Source organism: Nyctereutes procyonoides, unplaced genomic scaffold (genome assembly GCF_905146905.1).
Source record: "Nyctereutes procyonoides isolate TBG_1078 unplaced genomic scaffold, NYPRO_anot_genome, whole genome shotgun sequence".
Taxonomy (NCBI): domain Eukaryota; kingdom Metazoa; phylum Chordata; class Mammalia; order Carnivora; family Canidae; genus Nyctereutes; species Nyctereutes procyonoides.
In genome coordinates, this window is record NW_026575047.1 from 50,698,393 (window position 1) to 50,716,064 (window position 17,672).

Consider the following 17,672-nt stretch of genomic DNA (forward strand, 5'->3'; position numbering starts at 1 on the left):
ATATATTTTTATGCATTTTCTTTCCATATAATAGCACCATACAGTTTTGTGTAATACTTATATTTAACAGGAACTGTTTAAATTTTTTCATTTTATAATGAAAGAATTTATAGGGACTTTCAGCAATGTAGTTTTGCAAAGCAGCAAGTATATGCATACTTACTAAATCTTTGTTTTTTATTGTATTGTATTTCAGTGAACTGAAATGTCATTAGGAAGTCCACATTCTTAGAATTTTAATCACAGATCTCTGTGTGATCATTCTTAGCCAAAGTAAACACAACTAAAATATATATACATATATCTGTAATACAAATGTTTAGAATTGTTGCATCTCTTGTTCTAAGGAATTCCAAAGTGTGTGATGAAGCATTTTATATTATTATAAAAATGACACATGAGGATAGATATAAATATTTAAACATTATAGGAAAGTTTAAAAATAAAAAGTTAGCATTTTTCTCTACCCTCATTTCATCTGTTGTTGTTCAACTATTGAGTACTTTCAGTTTTCATTCTGCTCTGACTTCGACTAGAACTATAAATAATTGCAGGTTGTAAATCTAGAAACTTGTGGATGTACAAATTCAAAATTCCCTAATGTCAGATTTCTCATATTAATAGTGATTATATGAGTTTGCATAAAGGGTACACATTTAGAAATCAGAACTATATTTGAATTTAATGTAGAATTCTTTCAATTAATGGAGAGTTTTCTTAAATCTCAGGTTCATGTGTTTTTCCTTGATATGTTTTTTCTTTGGTTTCTTGGTGTTCTGTCAGTATCAGTGGAGGTCATTCTTTTTATCAACAATTTTCTGCTTTTCAAGGTAGTTACTATCTTATGGGAATTTTAAACTGGACTGGATCAATTTGAAATGTATACACACTAAAATTTTTCTCTTTAAGGTTTTTCCCCTATTTTATTTTGAGTTTAGAAAGTAAGATGAAAGCAATCATTATAATGATATTCTTTTCAGATAGTGAAATATGGATTGCTTTTAGCTATTCTCTGCAAAGTAGTAAAATAAAAAAATAAAATTTTATTCTGGATAATGACGCTATGATATTTATGCCAACAGTGGTCACCTGGTGGTCTCATTCAGGTCAAAGCCTAAAAACTCCATTGTGCTACCTTGGTAAAGACATAAAAAGCCTCCCTAGAAGAAATCTGTGAGGCAATCACTGAAACATAACATAAAATGAAAATGTGCATATGTTGTCTTCATGACTCTGCAGAATGAGGCAGATGAAGAATTTTTCCAAGTATTAATCCATGTCCTGGCATAAAACAGTAATAAAGATGCTAAATTTTAGAACAAATGCCTTTAAGTTTTAAAGACAGTGTATCTGAAAAAGAAATATATGCCATTTCTTTCTAGCAATTAGTTATAATTGCCACTTAACAATAATACTTTCTACTTTTTCTTGTCTTCTGCAAAATTCTCATTGACATTTTGCTAGGTACTTCAAATGCCAAATTGACTATTTGGTTAGATAACCAATAAACACCTGGTAAATTACTTATTTTAAAGAACTTTGAATGAGAGTCTAGTGTATAATTTAATCACACACAAAGCACCAGGTAAAATGTCAAAACAATGTTATTTTATACTATCTTTAACATTTAAAATTTTCTGTTGGGAATTAATTGGCAAGCTTGACAGACATAAATATTTAAGTCAAATCAATTTTTGTGTGCTTTTTGCAGATATCATGTGTTTCAGAGCACTTTATTTTAAAGCTTCCAAATAATATTATCTTTCACAATTAAGAGGACATCTTCAGTGCTAGTTTGATGTTCTTAACTTTAAAAAGTTCTTGTATATTGTCTATATTAGGCAAATGCATAGTTAATAGATTTTTTTCAGTGAACTTTCTGGTATCATTAATTTTATTCTCCGTTGTGATTATGCATTATTAAACATAACCTGCCACACATCCAAAGTTATATATAGCAAGCCCCTTATGATTGTGGACAATTTTGTCCTATACTGGAAGACCGTAAGTCATATATTACAAAGGGTATTAAAAATGTTATTTATAAGTCCCTGTTTAATTCATAAACCATATTCCCTTTAAAATAATATAATTGGTGAGTAGGTTCTGAAGCAAGTCTCCTAACACTCATTTATTTCATGGTGCCTTTGAAATACATTATGCACCTGCTGTCATAGGAGGTAAGCATGCAACTGCAGTGGAATATAAGAGTGAAGATGGAGAAACACACTGATACTGTTTGGCCTCCAAAATAGTCATTCCCTGCAGTCTTACTGTATCCTGTTGCGAACCAAATTCAGGCTGTTTCTGGTCCATTAAGTGGACCAATTAAGGAATGGATTTAGTTTTTCGAAACTGGGTAGATGTGATCACGCCTTCCCAAATGTGAAAAGGATATAATACTTGAACAAATGTACCCAGATTCTGAATTCACGAAGTCAAATTATTGTGAATTCCTTCAAATTAATTATCTGAAAGACACACTTATTCCAACAAGAGTCTGTGGTTTGTAGTTTAAATAAGATTGGCTGAAAAATAAATAATAATATTAAGATTGGCTAATAAAGCTTTTAAATAATTTCCAAAAATATGAAAGCAGCACTGTTATGAGAATGCCCCTGAGCCATCATTGAACATGTTCAACCTGAGTGATTCTGAGGATGCCAATTTTATTTAAACATTAAAATTTTTTTTATTGTTTTGGATTTGCCTTCAGAGTTTGAGGCATGTTGTTAATAAAATTGGTGTTGGAAAACCCTGTCCTTTTTAGGGTAGATTTGATTCCTAGATTCCATGAAGCAATTCAAAATCAAGATCTTAAGATAATTCCAAAACAGGAATTTCAGAAAATATGAATGAAAACATAATTACTTTGCTTGATGGACAGTATTTGTTTATATACCTTATGAAATTTTTGCTGAAATTTTAGTTACATTATTTCATCATCATTCTTTATAAATTATGTATATTATATTTATTTCTCTACAATTTTATCAACTATAGGAAATCACATATTTGAAAATGGTTGGGATGCCTGGGTGGCTCAGTGGTTGAGCATCTGCTTTTGGCTTAGGTCGTGATCCTGGGGTCCTGGGATTGAGTCCCACATCAGGCTCCCCACAGGGAGCCTGCTTCTCCCTCTGCCTATATCTCTGCCCCTCTCTCTATGTCTCTCATGAATGAATAAATGAAATCTTGAAAAAAAGAATTTGAAAATACTTAACAGTCTCGGGTTATTTAATATGTTGACAGCTAGTCTTCTATCAAGTATCTCTCTTACTGAATACTCCCATCACTTATGTCCACAGGTAATTATAAGGCATTGGGGAAAACTTAAATTATGTTCAGTGTGTGATAAACCTCTGGCAGTCTTGGATTTCAGAAATTCTTTTTCTAGGATTTGTGAGTCTCAAAGTTCTAAAACAGTTGCAATTTTGATAAACAAATTGGAATCACAAACTGTGGTTTTTTTGCAGCCTACAAGTCTAGTCTGTGGTTGCTTAACAAATGAGACAATTTAAGGGATTCATTAATTAAGTGAATAAGAATATTTACTGAACACTTACCATGAAATAGAAACTGAGGTGCCCAGGTTTTGGCAATATATACAGCAGTCAGTGCTTCTGCTCTTGTGAAGTTTATTTTCTAATGGGAGGCACTGACTGTGGTTTAATAGGTAAATCAGTGAATAAATAAAATAAAGACCATAGTAAAAGCAGGAAAGGAAATAAACGGGATTATATAATTGAGAAAACTCAATAGTATTTAATTAGAGTGCCAAAGAAGGCCATTGTGAAAATAGGATAGTTTGAGGAGTGGGGCAAGGGTTATTCCTGGCAGAGGTAATAGCCAATTCAGAATCTCTGAGGGAAAAAATTTTTTGACACTTTCTTGGACCAGAAAGAAGGGCAGGGTAATTGGATTGTCAGAGGTGAACAAGAGAGGCAGGCAAGGGCTGACTGGGGGACCTCATTGGTAGTAATGTGGCGTGTAAGATTTTATGCATGTACAGTAGAGAAGCCAGGACAGAGTTTTGGACAGGGAAGGAACATGATCTGGCTTACGTTTTATTTTTTTAAAAGATTTTATTTATTCATGAGAGACACACAGAGAGAGGCAGAGACATAGGCAGGGGAAGAAGCAGGCTCTCTGCAGGGAGCCTTATGCAGGACTCGATCCTAGGACCCCCGGATCACTTCTTGAGCCAAAGGCAGATGCTCAACCACTGAGCCACCCAGATACCCTAGCTTCCATTTTAATACCCCTTTGGCTTCTGTGTAGAAAATGGATGGGAAAGGGGCAGAACAGAAGCAAGAAGACCAGTTATGGAGGCTGTTGGGTGAGTTCAGACAGGAAATGATAAGGTGCTGAGCTCAGTGTGAAACATTAGAGGTAGAGAGAAGACATTCGGGGCAGATTTTACAGTATGACCTGTCACTGTACTCAGCCTTTGTTCTCTGTGTCTATCCTGTGGAGGAAATGACAGCTTTTAATGATGTTCCCAGATTTGGTCATTAGCCAATTCATAAAATATCATCGATAAAATAAAAGGCTTTATTATATACTTTTTTGTTTGAGTAAAAAATAATTTTAAAGGGTTCAAAGGGTAAGCTTTCTTTTTACCTAGTCTGTGAACATATTTCAGCCCACCTGTGGTAAGAAAGCCATTTCTAGACAGGCTGCTTATTTGCAGAGTGATCAGTCTGGATTTAAAAAGACAAGTACAGTATTCAGAGTGCTTAAAGAATTCTAGTTCTCATGTCAGATAAGTAGGTTAAACTTCTTAAGGAAATATTCATTTACATGTTTGTTATGACTTTAGAATAGGATTTGATCCCAATTGTCACAAGTAACATCTATGAGGTTGTATCATTTGGTTATTGCTGTTAACCCCATGGCATGAGACATCTGTATGCTGTTGTTAGCTCTCCTTCAAAATGGACTAACAGGTGATGGGAATCTGAGTTTTTTATTTTTTTATTTGTCCAAGGAAAGTAGTCCTGCCCATTTCCTTAAAGACATCTTCCTCCTGAGAGCTCCTTTCCTGTGCTAGACATAACAAACGCACATACTGTGTTCACATTTGCTTCTGTGACAGAACTACATCCATTTAAAACATATTTATATTCAGGATTTACACTTAGAATATGAAGTGGTATAATGAGCTGGAAATTACAACTATTTATTGTTTCTGCATGCATTATTGAATTTTACAGGGTATTTCATTCAATTATTTGGGGTGCGTGTTTCTATCTTTTCTTTTTACAGATGATTTTTTTTAAACATCAAGCCAAGGTTTTAAATATGTGAGTAAATACAGGTTTGAATCTGTATCTACATACCAGAGTATGTATCTCCACAGCCTAATCAAAAGAAAGAGAATGAATATAAAGGGAGACATCCTTACTGTATATAGGATGGAATTTGGCATTGCAATATTGTCTTTTATTTCTCTGTATGCTCTTCCTAACCCAGTGTGCTTTGGAGTTCAAATTAAAGCTATTTCTCGTGGTACCGGAAAAAGCCAACGCTTGAAAATACTAAGCCTTGTTATTGACTCTCTGTGGTCATTGGCCTGGCATGGAGTGGGTGGCTTCCTTCCCAGTCCCACTTAAATTTTAGGTTAGGTCAGTGTGTATCAGCAGAGTGATGATTTAAAGGGGACTTACTGTTTTTTCTTTTGAAATTGGTACTCTAACATTTTTATGCATTGTGTAAGTAATTACTATGTGGCAATAATGAAATCATTTTCAGACTATTCTATAAGTAGTAAGAAGTTTTAAGGTATTGTATATTTAGTATAAAAGCAAACAGTATGAACAACTGTGAAGGTAGGATTATTCTAGGTATGTGAAGGAAATAAAGCGTACACACTGATGTTTACTCTCTGAGGAGTGGTGTGGGGACAGGGAGACCAGCTGAAAAGAGTCCAATTCTACTAGTATTCCAGAAAGAATACATTGTAACTCTACATCAGTAATACTGCATTAATTTCATAATAACGTAGTAATAAATGCTTTTGAAGGTGTCTGCGTTAAATTTATTAATGATAAAATTAATTATAGAAATGTAATAGGAAATGTAATGATGCCATATTTTTAAAAAGCCTTCAGAAAAATGCAAGTAGCGCATTATTAGAAATAAAAACAGCTGAGGAGTGCTGCGGAGGAACGGCTGTTGACCCGCGGGCCTCTGCTCCCGGCTCCCGGCTCCAGGCTCCCGGCTCCCGGCTCCCGGCTCCCGGCTCCCGGCTCCCGGCTCCGGCTCGTCGGCGGCTCCCGCGCTCTCCTCTCCCCCCGTGAAGACGCGGCCATGGCGCTCCGGGTCACCAGGAACACAAAAGTGAATGTTGAAAACAAGGCGAAGATCGGTATGGCAGGGGCGAAGCAAGTGCCTCTGGGCTCTGCTGCAGCCTCCAAGCCCGGCCTGAGGCCAAGAACTGCTCTGGGAGAGATTGGTAACAAAGTCAGTGAACAACCACAGGCCAAACTGCCTCTGAAAAAGGAAGCAAAAACTGCGGTTCCTGGAAAAGTCATTGCTAAAAAAATACCAAAGCCTCTGGAGAAGGCACCTAAGCCTGTCCCTGTCCCTGTGCCGGAACCAGAGCTGGAACCTGAGCCGGTTAAAGAAGAAAAACTTGCGCCCGAGCCTATTTTGGTTGATACTCCCTCTCCAAGCCCGATGGAAACATCTGGATGTGCTCCTGCAGAAGAATATCTGTATCAGGCTTTCTCTGATGTAATTCTTGCGGTGAATGATGTAGATGCAGAAGATGGAGCTGATCCAAACCTTTGTAGTGAATACGTGAAAGATATTTATGCTTATCTGAGACAACTTGAGGAAGAACAAGCAGTCAAACCAAAATACCTACTGGGTCATGAAATCACTGGAAACATGAGAGCCATCCTAATTGACTGGCTAGTACAGGTTCAAATGAAATTCAGGTTACTGCAGGAGACCATGTACATGACTGTTTCCATTATTGATCGGTTCATGCAGAATAACTGTGTGCCCAAGAAGATGCTGCAGCTGGTTGGTGTCACTGCCATGTTTATTGCAAGCAAATATGAGGAAATGTACCCTCCAGAAATTGGTGACTTTGCCTTTGTGACTGACAATACTTACACTAAACACCAAATCAGACAGATGGAAATGAAGATTCTAAGATCTTTAAATTTTGGTCTGGGCCTCCCTCTACCCTGCATTTCCTTCGGAGAGCGTCTAAGATTGGAGAGGTTGATGTTGAGCAACATACTTTGGCCAAATACCTGATGGAGCTATCTATGTTGGACTACGATATGGTACACTTTCCTCCTTCTCAGATTGCAGCAGGAGCTTTTTGCTTAGTGCTGAAAATTCTCGATAATGGTGAATGGACACCAACTCTACAGCATTATCTGTCCTACACTGAAGAATCCCTTCTAAACGTTATGCAACACCTGGCTAAGAATATAGTCATTTTGAATCATGGGCTTACAAAGCACATGACTATCAAGAACAAGTATACCGCCTCTAAGCATGCTAAGATCAGCACTCTGGCACAGCTAAATTCTGCACTAGTTCAAGATTTAGCCAAGGCTGTGGCAAAGGTGTAACTTGTAAACATGCATTGGAGTATTGTAATATCTGCAAATAAAATTGGCACCATGTGCCATCTGTATATATTATATGTTACCTTTACTTACTTTTAATAGAGCTTGTGGTCCTTTTTAACTTCTTACACCTTAAAAAAAAAAAAACAGCTGAGGAACTGATTGAATTATATACATTTTATGCCAAAATTTATTTCTAATGTCCAGAGAATCAATATATGGAATGGTTAAATTTTTGTTTTGATGTATATTTTATTAACTTTTAGAAAGAATTTTATTTTTGAAAATAATATGTGTCACTTTTTAATTTTTAACATATATGTTAAAATATGTATTTTGAGTTGTGTAACCACCACCAGAGTGAAACACAGAGGAATTCCAATATCCCCTGAAATTTCTCTGTGCTTCTTGTACACCAGCCTTCATCCACCCCCATAGTACCTTTAGACTTTTTAGAAATTTTATTATTTATTTTCTTCTGCTTACTTTGGGTTTAGTTTTCAGTTTTTTCTCCCATTTCTTAAGGTGGAAGCTTGGGTAAGGAGTTTGAAACTTTCTTTTCCAATGTAGGCATTTAAAGCTTTAAATTTTACACTAAGCACTTCATTAACTGCATCCCATAAGTTTTGGTATGTTGTATTTTTATTCAAAAATGTTTTGTAATTTTCCATGTAATTTTTTATTCATGGATTATTTAGAAGTGTTAATTTCCAAATATTGGCAATTTCCCAGACTTCTTCCTATTGGTGATTTCTAACTTAATTCCATTTTGTTTAGAGGACAAACATTGTGTAATTTCAATTCCTTTAAATATGAGATGTGGTTTTTTTGTCTAGTGGATGTTCTGTACTGGAGAGTGCCCCATGTACACCTGAAAAGGATGTGTATTCTGCTGTAGTACACTGTAAATGTCAAATTAGGTCTGTGTGGTTTAAGTCTTTCACATCCTCGCTTATGTTCTGACCAGATGTTGTCAGTATTGGGAGTAAAGTGCAAAAATCTCCATCCGTCATTGTTGAAATGTCTGCTTTTCCTTTCTGTTCAGTTTTTGCTTTATGTACACTTGGGTTTTTAGGGTACATATACTTAAAAATTGTTACATATGCCATGAGCATTAATCACTTTACTGTCATGAAGTGTTTCTATTTGATTCTTAGTAATATCTCCTGTCTTAATGTCTAACTTTTCTGATATGAATATAGCTGTTATATCACTCTTCTTGTTTTTTGCCTGGTATATATATTTTGCATACTTTTTACTTTCAGCCGATTTGTACAGTTACATCTGAAGTGTGCTTCTTAGAGGCAGCATATTGTTTTTTAGGCCATCTGACTTTCTCATTAGATTTGGATTGTTTTGTTTGTTGACATTTACTGTAATTGTTAATATGGACATATTTACATCAGTCATCTTATAGTTTGTATTCTACACAACTCATATCTTTTATGTTCCTCTCTAGCTCCTTTATTGCCTTCTATTAATAAATATTTTTTCATTTTTGTCTGAGGTGAGGCTGACATAAAACATTATATTAGTTTCCAGTGTACGACATAATTATTTGATATTTGTATAGATTGCAAAATGATCACCACAAAAAGTATAGTTAACATCCACCATCATAGTTAACAAAATTTTTTTTCCTTGTGATGAAGATTATTAAGATTTGCTGTCTAGGGACATCTGGCTGGCTCAGTCAGTGGAGTGTATGACTCTTGATCTCGAGGTTGTGAGTTCCAGCCCTGTGTTAGATATAGATGTTATTTAAAAATAAAATCTTTTTTTTTAAAAAAAGGATTTACTCTCTATCCAGTTTCAAATATACAATATAGTATTATTAACTGTAGTTACTAATGCTGTACATGAAATCCCCATAACTTATTTTATAACTGGAAATTTGTACTTTTAGATCCTCTTCTCCCATTCTGCCTATCCCATCCCCACCCCCCACCTCTGGCAACCACTCTTCTATTCTCTGTATCTATGAACTTTTTAAAAAGATTCCACATATAAGTGAGAGATATTTGTCTTTCTCTGACTTATTTCACTTAGCATAATGCCCTAAAGGTCCATCCATGTTGTCACAAATGGCAAGATTTCATTGTTTTTTATGGATGAATAATATTCCATTGTACATTTTCTTTATCCATTCATCCATCAGTGGATACTAAGATTGTTTCCATATCTTGGCTATTGCTGCAGTGAACATGGATAAGTGTTCTTTGTTTTTGAGTAAGTGTTCTTGTTTTCTTTGGATAAATGCCTGGAAGTGGAATTGCTATATAATATGGTAATTCTGTTTTTAGTTTTTTGAGAAACCTCCATACTGTTTTCCACAGTAGCTGTACCAATTTACATTCCCATTAAAAGTGCACGAGGATTCCCTTTTCTTCTCACCAACACCTGTTATTTCTTGTCTTTTTTGATAATAGCCGGTCTAAAGAGGCATCAAGTGATACAACATTGTGGTTTTGATTTGCATTTCCCTGATGATTGGTGAAGTTGAGAATCTTTTCATGTGTCTTTGCATGTCTTCTTTGGAAAAATGTTTATTCAGATCTGCCCATTTTAACATCAGATTGTTTGGGATTTTTTGCTATTGAGTTGTAGGAAGTTTTTTTTTTTTTTTTTGGTTGGTTTTTTTTTAGATGTTAATCCCTTATCAGATATATGACTTGCAAATATTTTTTTCCCATTCATAGGTTGCCTTTTCATTTTCTTGCTGTGCAGAAGTTTTTTAGTTTGATAAAGTCCCACTTGTTTATTTTTCGCTTTGGTTGCCTTTGCTTTTGGTGTCAGATTAAAAAAATCACTGCCAAGACCAACGTCAAGGAGCTTACTGGCTGTTTTCTTCTAGGAGTTTTATGGTTTCATTTCATTTCATTTTATGGTTTCGGTCTTATATTCAAGTCTTTAATCCACTTTGAGTTTATTTTTGTGTATGGTGTAAGATAGTGGCCATTTTCATTCTTTTAAATGTGGCTGTCCAGTGATCCTAACACCACTTATTGAAGAGATTATTCTTTCTTCATTGTATATTCTTTGCTCCTTTGTTGTAAATTAATTGACCATATATGCATGGGTTTATTTCTGGGCTCTCTATTCTGTTCCATGCATTTATATGTCTGTTTTATGTCAATACCATGCTTTTTGATTACTATTGCTTTGTATTATAGTTTAAAACTAGGGAGTGTGATACCTCCAGCTTTGTTCTTTTTTCAAGATTGCTTTGGCTATTTGGGATCTTTTGTGTTCTCATACAAATTTCAAGATTATACGTTCTGTTTCTGTGGAAGAATCCATTGATATTTTTGATAGGGATTCCACTGAATCTGTAGATTGCTTTCAGTAGTATGGACATTTTAACAACATTCTTTAAATTCAAGAGGATAGTATATCTTTCTATTCATTGGTATCTTCCACAGTTTCTTTCATCAGTGTCAGTTTTCAGTCTACAGGTCTTTCACTTCCTTGGTTAAATTTATTTCTAGGTTTGTTTTTTTTTTTTTTTTGATGCAATTGGAAATGAAATTGTTTATTAAATTTCTCTTTTTGACAGTTCATTATTAGTGTATTAAAATGCAACCAATTTTTATGTATTCATTTTTTATGTTGCAACTTTATCAGTCTAACAGTTTTTTAGTAGAGTCATTAGAGTTTTCTGTATATGCTATCTGCAATTAGCGACGCTCTTCTTTCTTTGCAATTGGGATAGCTTTTTTTTCTTGCCTAATTGCTGTGGCTAGGATTTCCAATAATATGTTGAATAAAAGTAATGAGAATGGGTATCTTTGTTCCTCATCTTAGAAGAAAAGCTTTTAGCTTTTCACTGTTGAGTATGATAGCTGTGGTTGTCATACATGGCCTTTAATATGTTAAAGTAAATTTCCTTTGTACCCACTATGTTGGAAGCTTTTATTATAAAACAGTGTTGAATTTTGTCAAATGCTTTTCTGCATCTGTTGAGATGATCGTATGATTTTTATCCTTCATTTTGTTAATGTGGTGTTATTACATTGATTGATTTAAAGATGTTGAACCGTTCCTGCATCTGTGGAGTTAAATCCACTTGATCATGGTATATGATCCTTTTAATGTGCTATTGAATTCAGTTTATTAATATTTTGCTGAGAACTTTTGTGTCTGTCCTTCTGGAATATTGGCCTGTAATTTTCTTTTCTTGGGACACTTCTGTCCGGTTTTGGTATTGAGGTAACATTGGTCTCATAAAATGAGTTTGCAAGTACTCCCTCCTCTTCTGTTTTTTGGAAGAGTTTGAGACAGACTGGTATTAATTTTTCTTTGAATATTTGGTAGAATTTACCAGAAAAGCCATCTGGTTCTGGACTTTGTTTGTTGGGAGATTTTTTTATTATTGGTTCAACCTTCTTACTAGTAAATGGTCTGTTCAGATCTTTTGTTTCTTCATGATTCATTCTTGGTAGGTTATATATTTCTAGGAATTTATCAATTTCTTCTGGATTGTCAAATTTGTTGGCATATTATTGTTAATAGTACTCTCCTTTGTATTTTTTGTGGTATAAGTCTCCTCTTTTATGTCTGATCTTATTTGAGTCATCTTGTTTTTTCTTGGTGAGTCTAGCTAAAGATTTGTCAATTTTGTTTATCTTTTCAGAAAATGAGCTCTTTATTTTCTATTTCTTTTTAGTCTATATATCATTTATGCTCTGATTTTTATTATTTCCTTCTTTCTATAAATTTTGGACTTTGTTCTTCTTTTTCTGGTTCCTTAAAATATAAAATTAAATTTGTTTATTGGGGTTTTTTCTTGTTTCTTGAGGGAGGCATTTTTTGCTAGGAAGTTCCCTCTTAGAACGGCTTTTGCTGTATCTCATAAGTTTTGGTATGTTGTATTTCCATTTTCATTTGTCTCAAGGCATTTAAAAAATTTTTTTTCTTGATTTTTGACTCAGTTGTTGAGTAGCATGTTGTTTAATTTTCACATATCTGTGAACTTTCCAGTATATTTCTTATAATTGATTTTTAGTTTTTAGATTTTTTTTGTTTTTTTTGAGTCACTATCATCATACTTTCCTTCTTTGGACTTGTTCATTTTAGTCTGTCTGTCCCCCTCCCTTGCTTGCTTGCTTCCTTGCTTCCTTCCCTTCCTTCCTTCCTTCCTCCTCCTTCCTTCCTTCCTTCCTTCCTTCCTTCCTCTTCCTTCCTTCTTCCTTCTCTAGACCCAATATGGGGCTTGAACACATGACCCTGAGATCAAGAGTTGCATACTCTACCTAACTGAGCTAGTCAGGCACCTCTCTTTTTAGTTCTTTCAGTGTATTTATTATAGCTGATTTGAAGTCATTGTCTGCTAAATTTAACATCTTGAACCACTTAGAATCATTTTCTCTTTACTCATTTTTTCCTGAGTATGGGGTTACACTTTCTTATTTTATTGTATATTTCATAATTTTTAATGGATATTTTAAATAATATATTGTAACTCTGGATTCTGATTTTTTTCCCTACCTGAGGATTATTGTTATTTCTATTTACTTATTTGATATTCATGGTAATTTACCCAGACTAAACATGAAATCCATTTCCCCCACAGAATGTGACCATTGATTTCTCTGTGGGGTTTTTTGTTTTAATTTTTAAGCCTAGCTTATTAGGATTTGTTCCTATTTCTGTATAGCTTGGTGGTCAACACTTGGAGTTAGTATGGCTTCTCTCTTCTGACAGTAGGTGCATGTGGGTTCAGAAACCCATTTAACATTTAGGCAGTTTCCAAATGTACTCTATTGTTTTTTGTTGGTCTCTATCTTTTCTCCTCTGTACACATGTGCAAGTTCTCTATAGACCTGGAATTTGTAAATCTACAAATATAGATATATGTGAAGAGTCTATCCAATAGATCATCCTGTTTTATAGCCCATACCTCCTTGTTAATTTTCTGACCTATCTGCCCAATTCATTGCTTGCCTCAATCAAGAACATCTCACAGCCTCATAAAATCATTAGCCTCTCTTATTCACTTGTGACCAAGATTATTACTAATTATTAAGGACAGTACTGGGTGTGGGTTTTTCACCTTTTGCTCCAAATCATGTCAGCTCCCTCCAGCAGTGAAGCTGCTAGTGTTCATACCCTCTCTGCCATATTAGAATTGGGTAGAGGGATGGGAGCCACCCCAAGTGAGCTTACCACATATTTCTGCACTTCGTTTTTTTTTTTTTTTTAATTTATTTATTTATGATAGTCACAGAGAGAGAGAGAGAGAGAGAGAGAGAGAGGCAGAGACACAGGCAGAGGGAGAAGCAGGCTCCATGCACCGGGAGCCTGACGTGGGATTTGATCCCGGGTCTCCAGGATCGCGCCCTGGGCCAAAGGCAGGCGCTAAACCGCTGCGCCACCCAGGGATCCCCTCGTTTTTTTTTTTAAGATTTTTAATTCATTTATTCATGAGAGACACAGAGACAGAGGCAAAGACATAGGCAGAGGGAGAAGCCGGCTCCATGCAGGGAGCCCGACATGGGACTCGATCCTGGGACTCTAGGATCACACCCTGAGCTGAAGGCAGGTGCTAAAATGCTGAGCCCCCAGGCGTCCCATTTCTGCTCTTCTTAGTGGAAGTGCTATAGTTTTTCATAAATACGTGCTTTTCCATTTGTTGAAAACTTTTGGTCAGTTTCCAGAGTACTGAAATAGTTGCTTTTGACAATTTTGTGGAATTTTATAGTTACTTTCTGGGCAGAGGATTTGGCAGCCTCCTCACTGCATCCTACTGGAAGGTACAGCTTTCCTTTTTGTTTCTTTTTTGGTTATGGTTTGCATGACGTGTTTTTATCACTTTATATTTAATCTATTCATGTATTTATATGTTAAATGGGTTCCTTTTATACTTGGATCTTGTATTTAAATCCAATCCAGTAATCTCTTTTAATTGGTGTCCTCAGGCTATTTGCTTTCAATGTTCTTATTGACCTCATTAGATTTAGGCCTACCATTTATTAGATTTCTGTTTGTAATCTCTACTTTTGTCTCTATTCCCTCTTTCCTGCCTTTCTTGTTATTATCCAAATATATTTTAGTATTCTGTTTGAATTCATTTATTGGCTTTTGGGGCTTATCTCTTTTTACCTCAGGTTTATTTCCTCTTTCTTGAATTCAAATTAGAATCTTAGATAACTTTTGTTTGACTCAATTGCTTTCTAAAAATGTAATTTCCCCCAAAAAAGAAGAAAGAGGGAAACAAATCATAAAAGACTCTTAAAGATAGAGAATAAACTAAGGGGTGATGAGAGGAGTTGTTGGGGGATGGGCTGATGAGTATTAAGGAAGGTACTTGCAGTGAGCACTGGGTGTTGTATGTGGGCAATGAATCACTGAATTCTGCTCCTGAAGCCAGCATTGCACTGTATGTTATCTAACTAGAACTTGAATTAAAAAGTTGAAAAAAATGTATTTTGCATTAGCTGAGCTTAAGCAAGTATATTATTTAATTGATTATTGAAATTAAGATGCCATACATATGTAGTCTTAGATTTGCAGCCTGGTATAAAGTGGTCATGAAAATTATGTTTAATTGAGTCTACCTGAGAAGCTATTTAATTTTTATTTTTCTTCCTTTCCCTTTTGACAAAATCACTAAATAACAATTGAAAAGGCCTAAATAGTAAGCTACGAAGAATAATATCATTTTTTGTACTTATTCATTTAATATATGCAGTCCAGAATGTTTCAGATTTAATAAAATGCTTTTATTCATCTCACATAGGAAGTAAGAAATGTCAGCTTTTCATTCTTCTTCCCATTCCTCAGTACTTTGACCTTTGGTACGACATTATGTGTTTCCTTTTTTTGGTCAGAAGTTTATTAATTTTAATATCTGAAATATGTGTGCATGTCTGCCAAAGCAGAGTATAAATATTGATGTTACCGCTGTCAAATGTAAATCATCACATTATGGAAAATTTTAAATCATGACCACATAGTATTTCTCCATCTCACAATACAGTAAGACAATACTGAATTGAAATGGTGGGCAGTTGGGGCACCTGGGTGGCTCAGGTCAGGCTCAGTCAGTTGAGCTCCTGACTCTTGGTTTCAGCTCAGGTCATGATCTCAGGGTCTTGGGATCAAGCCCTGCTTAAGGCTCCCGAGTTTCTGTGTCCCTCTGCCTCCCCTTCTGCCCCTCCCCCCACTTATACCTGCTCAAGTGCACATTCTCTCAAATAGATAAATAAATAAATAAATTTTAAAAATAAATTAGTGGTAACAAGCCTTAGTAATTTTTGCAGCCACATCAAAACACTATTTTACACATTTAATTATTTTGTAAATGATTAAAATAATTTATTTTGCTTGCTTCCATATGATTTTTAATAGATTTTTCAAATTTCTTTCAAAATATGGTTTGATACTGCAATTCAGAAGTATTGATATAATTTTAATTTTTTCATAAAAAATTAAGTTTTAGTGTTAGCCTCACCATATCTAGAGTTTAATAACCTAGAAACACTAAAATTATCTTTGACCATTTTTTATTTCACTATTTTCTGTTTCCAATCAAGCATACCTCATACTTTTCTTAAAATATCTCTGAAATTCTTTAAATTTGTCATGTTGCCTCTGTCTAGTCAAATGTCTCCTTGTTTTCTCAGCCTTGAATCTCTTTCCATTCCACTGCTTTTTATATGTCCCATCATTCTAGTTTTTACAAAAGAGCACTGTTATCCTGTATGAATCTTCAGGAGATGTCATGTTCTCACGGCAGTAAGTCCAAACCTCTCTACCCAGTATTCATTATCACTCACGTCTCCACGAAGCCCTTCCTAAGGAACTTATTTCCTACTCTTCTCCCATGGGTGTCTTTGATACTTGTTAGGCTTCAGATAGCCCCTTGTACATGCTGTGCTTATTATTATTTCACTTCTGTGCCTTCCTGATCTTTCAGCCCCACCCCCACACCCAGCCCCTGCTGGCAACTATCCATTTTTCTTCTCAGCTATTCAAGTTCCTGTCTCCGCCAGTACATTTTGCAAAAGTTTCTCCAACCCCTCATTTACATCTTCTTTCTCTGACCTCCTATCACACAGTATCTCTCTTTTTTTTTTAAGATTTTATTTATTTTAGAGAGAGAGCAACAGAGCGATGGGGGCATCCATGTGGGTGGGAGGAAGGGCAGAGGGAAAGGAAGAGAATCCCTGGCAGACTCTGTGCAGAGACCCTGATATAATGACCTAAGCTGAAATCAGAGTCCGACACACTTGACCAACTGAGTCACCCATGTGCCCCACACATTGTCTCCTATATGTGCTGTGACTCTCAGTGGTAGAGATCCCAACTGATTCTCTTGGCACCTGGCCCTGGGATGTGTAGCTGTTTGGTTGCACTTCTGTCCTATTTCACTCCTGTGGTCACTTTATAAAGTGAGGTGAGGAAGGTTTCTTGTTACTATTTATGCAATGCTAGAACATGATTCTTCCCACAACTTCTTACCCCACACACCCCAAATTAGAAGCATTTTTTTTGTGTGTGAATTAGACAGGTAGATTGGCAGGCATATCTAAATGAAATACTATGCTAATGGAACCAAGAATGAAATTGACTCCCGTGTGCTTCAGTTAGGTTCAAGTAGAACAAAACTCCAATTAAGCATCACAGAGTGTTCCCTGAATCCTCCTTACCCATCTTCAACTGCATATATTGCTCAGTATTGGGGAAACTGAGCAATAAAGTGTGAATTTCCTGGCACAAATTCCTTGTAATATTATACAAACAATGAGAAATTAATACATTTGGCACTTCTGTTACTTTTATTAAAACTAGTCACTAAAAATGTTCTGGGTAACAGTCTCCAACAAAGGCTGACAAACTTTTTCCACCTCTATAATGGCAAGACTAAATATTTTAAGCTTTGCAGGCCACATATGGTCTCTGCCACATATTCCTTTTTGGCTTTGTTTTTTGTTGTTGTTGTTTTTTTTTTTTTTTTTTTTTTGCCACCTTTTAAAAATGTAAAAGCCAGTCTTAGCTTGCAGGCAGTATAGAAGCAGACCATGGGTCCTAATGAGTCCTCTGAGTCCTAATTTGTCAACCCCTGGTCTGTAGCAGTAA

The 17,672-nt window shown here is 35.4% G+C and overlaps 2 protein-coding genes across 6 annotated transcripts in view; both read left to right on the forward strand.

The window, feature by feature from the left end:
* Nucleotides 1-17,672, forward strand: part of LRRC28 (leucine rich repeat containing 28) — a 160,330-nt gene that overhangs the window by 75,778 nt on the left and 66,880 nt on the right. The window lies entirely within an intron of this gene.
* Nucleotides 6,267-7,680, forward strand: LOC129510308 (G2/mitotic-specific cyclin-B1-like). The gene is given in 2 exon segments (XM_055326364.1): nucleotides 6,267-7,198; nucleotides 7,201-7,680. Coding segments are annotated over 2 exon segments (1,281 nt in total). The 5' UTR covers nucleotides 6,267-6,312; the 3' UTR covers nucleotides 7,596-7,680.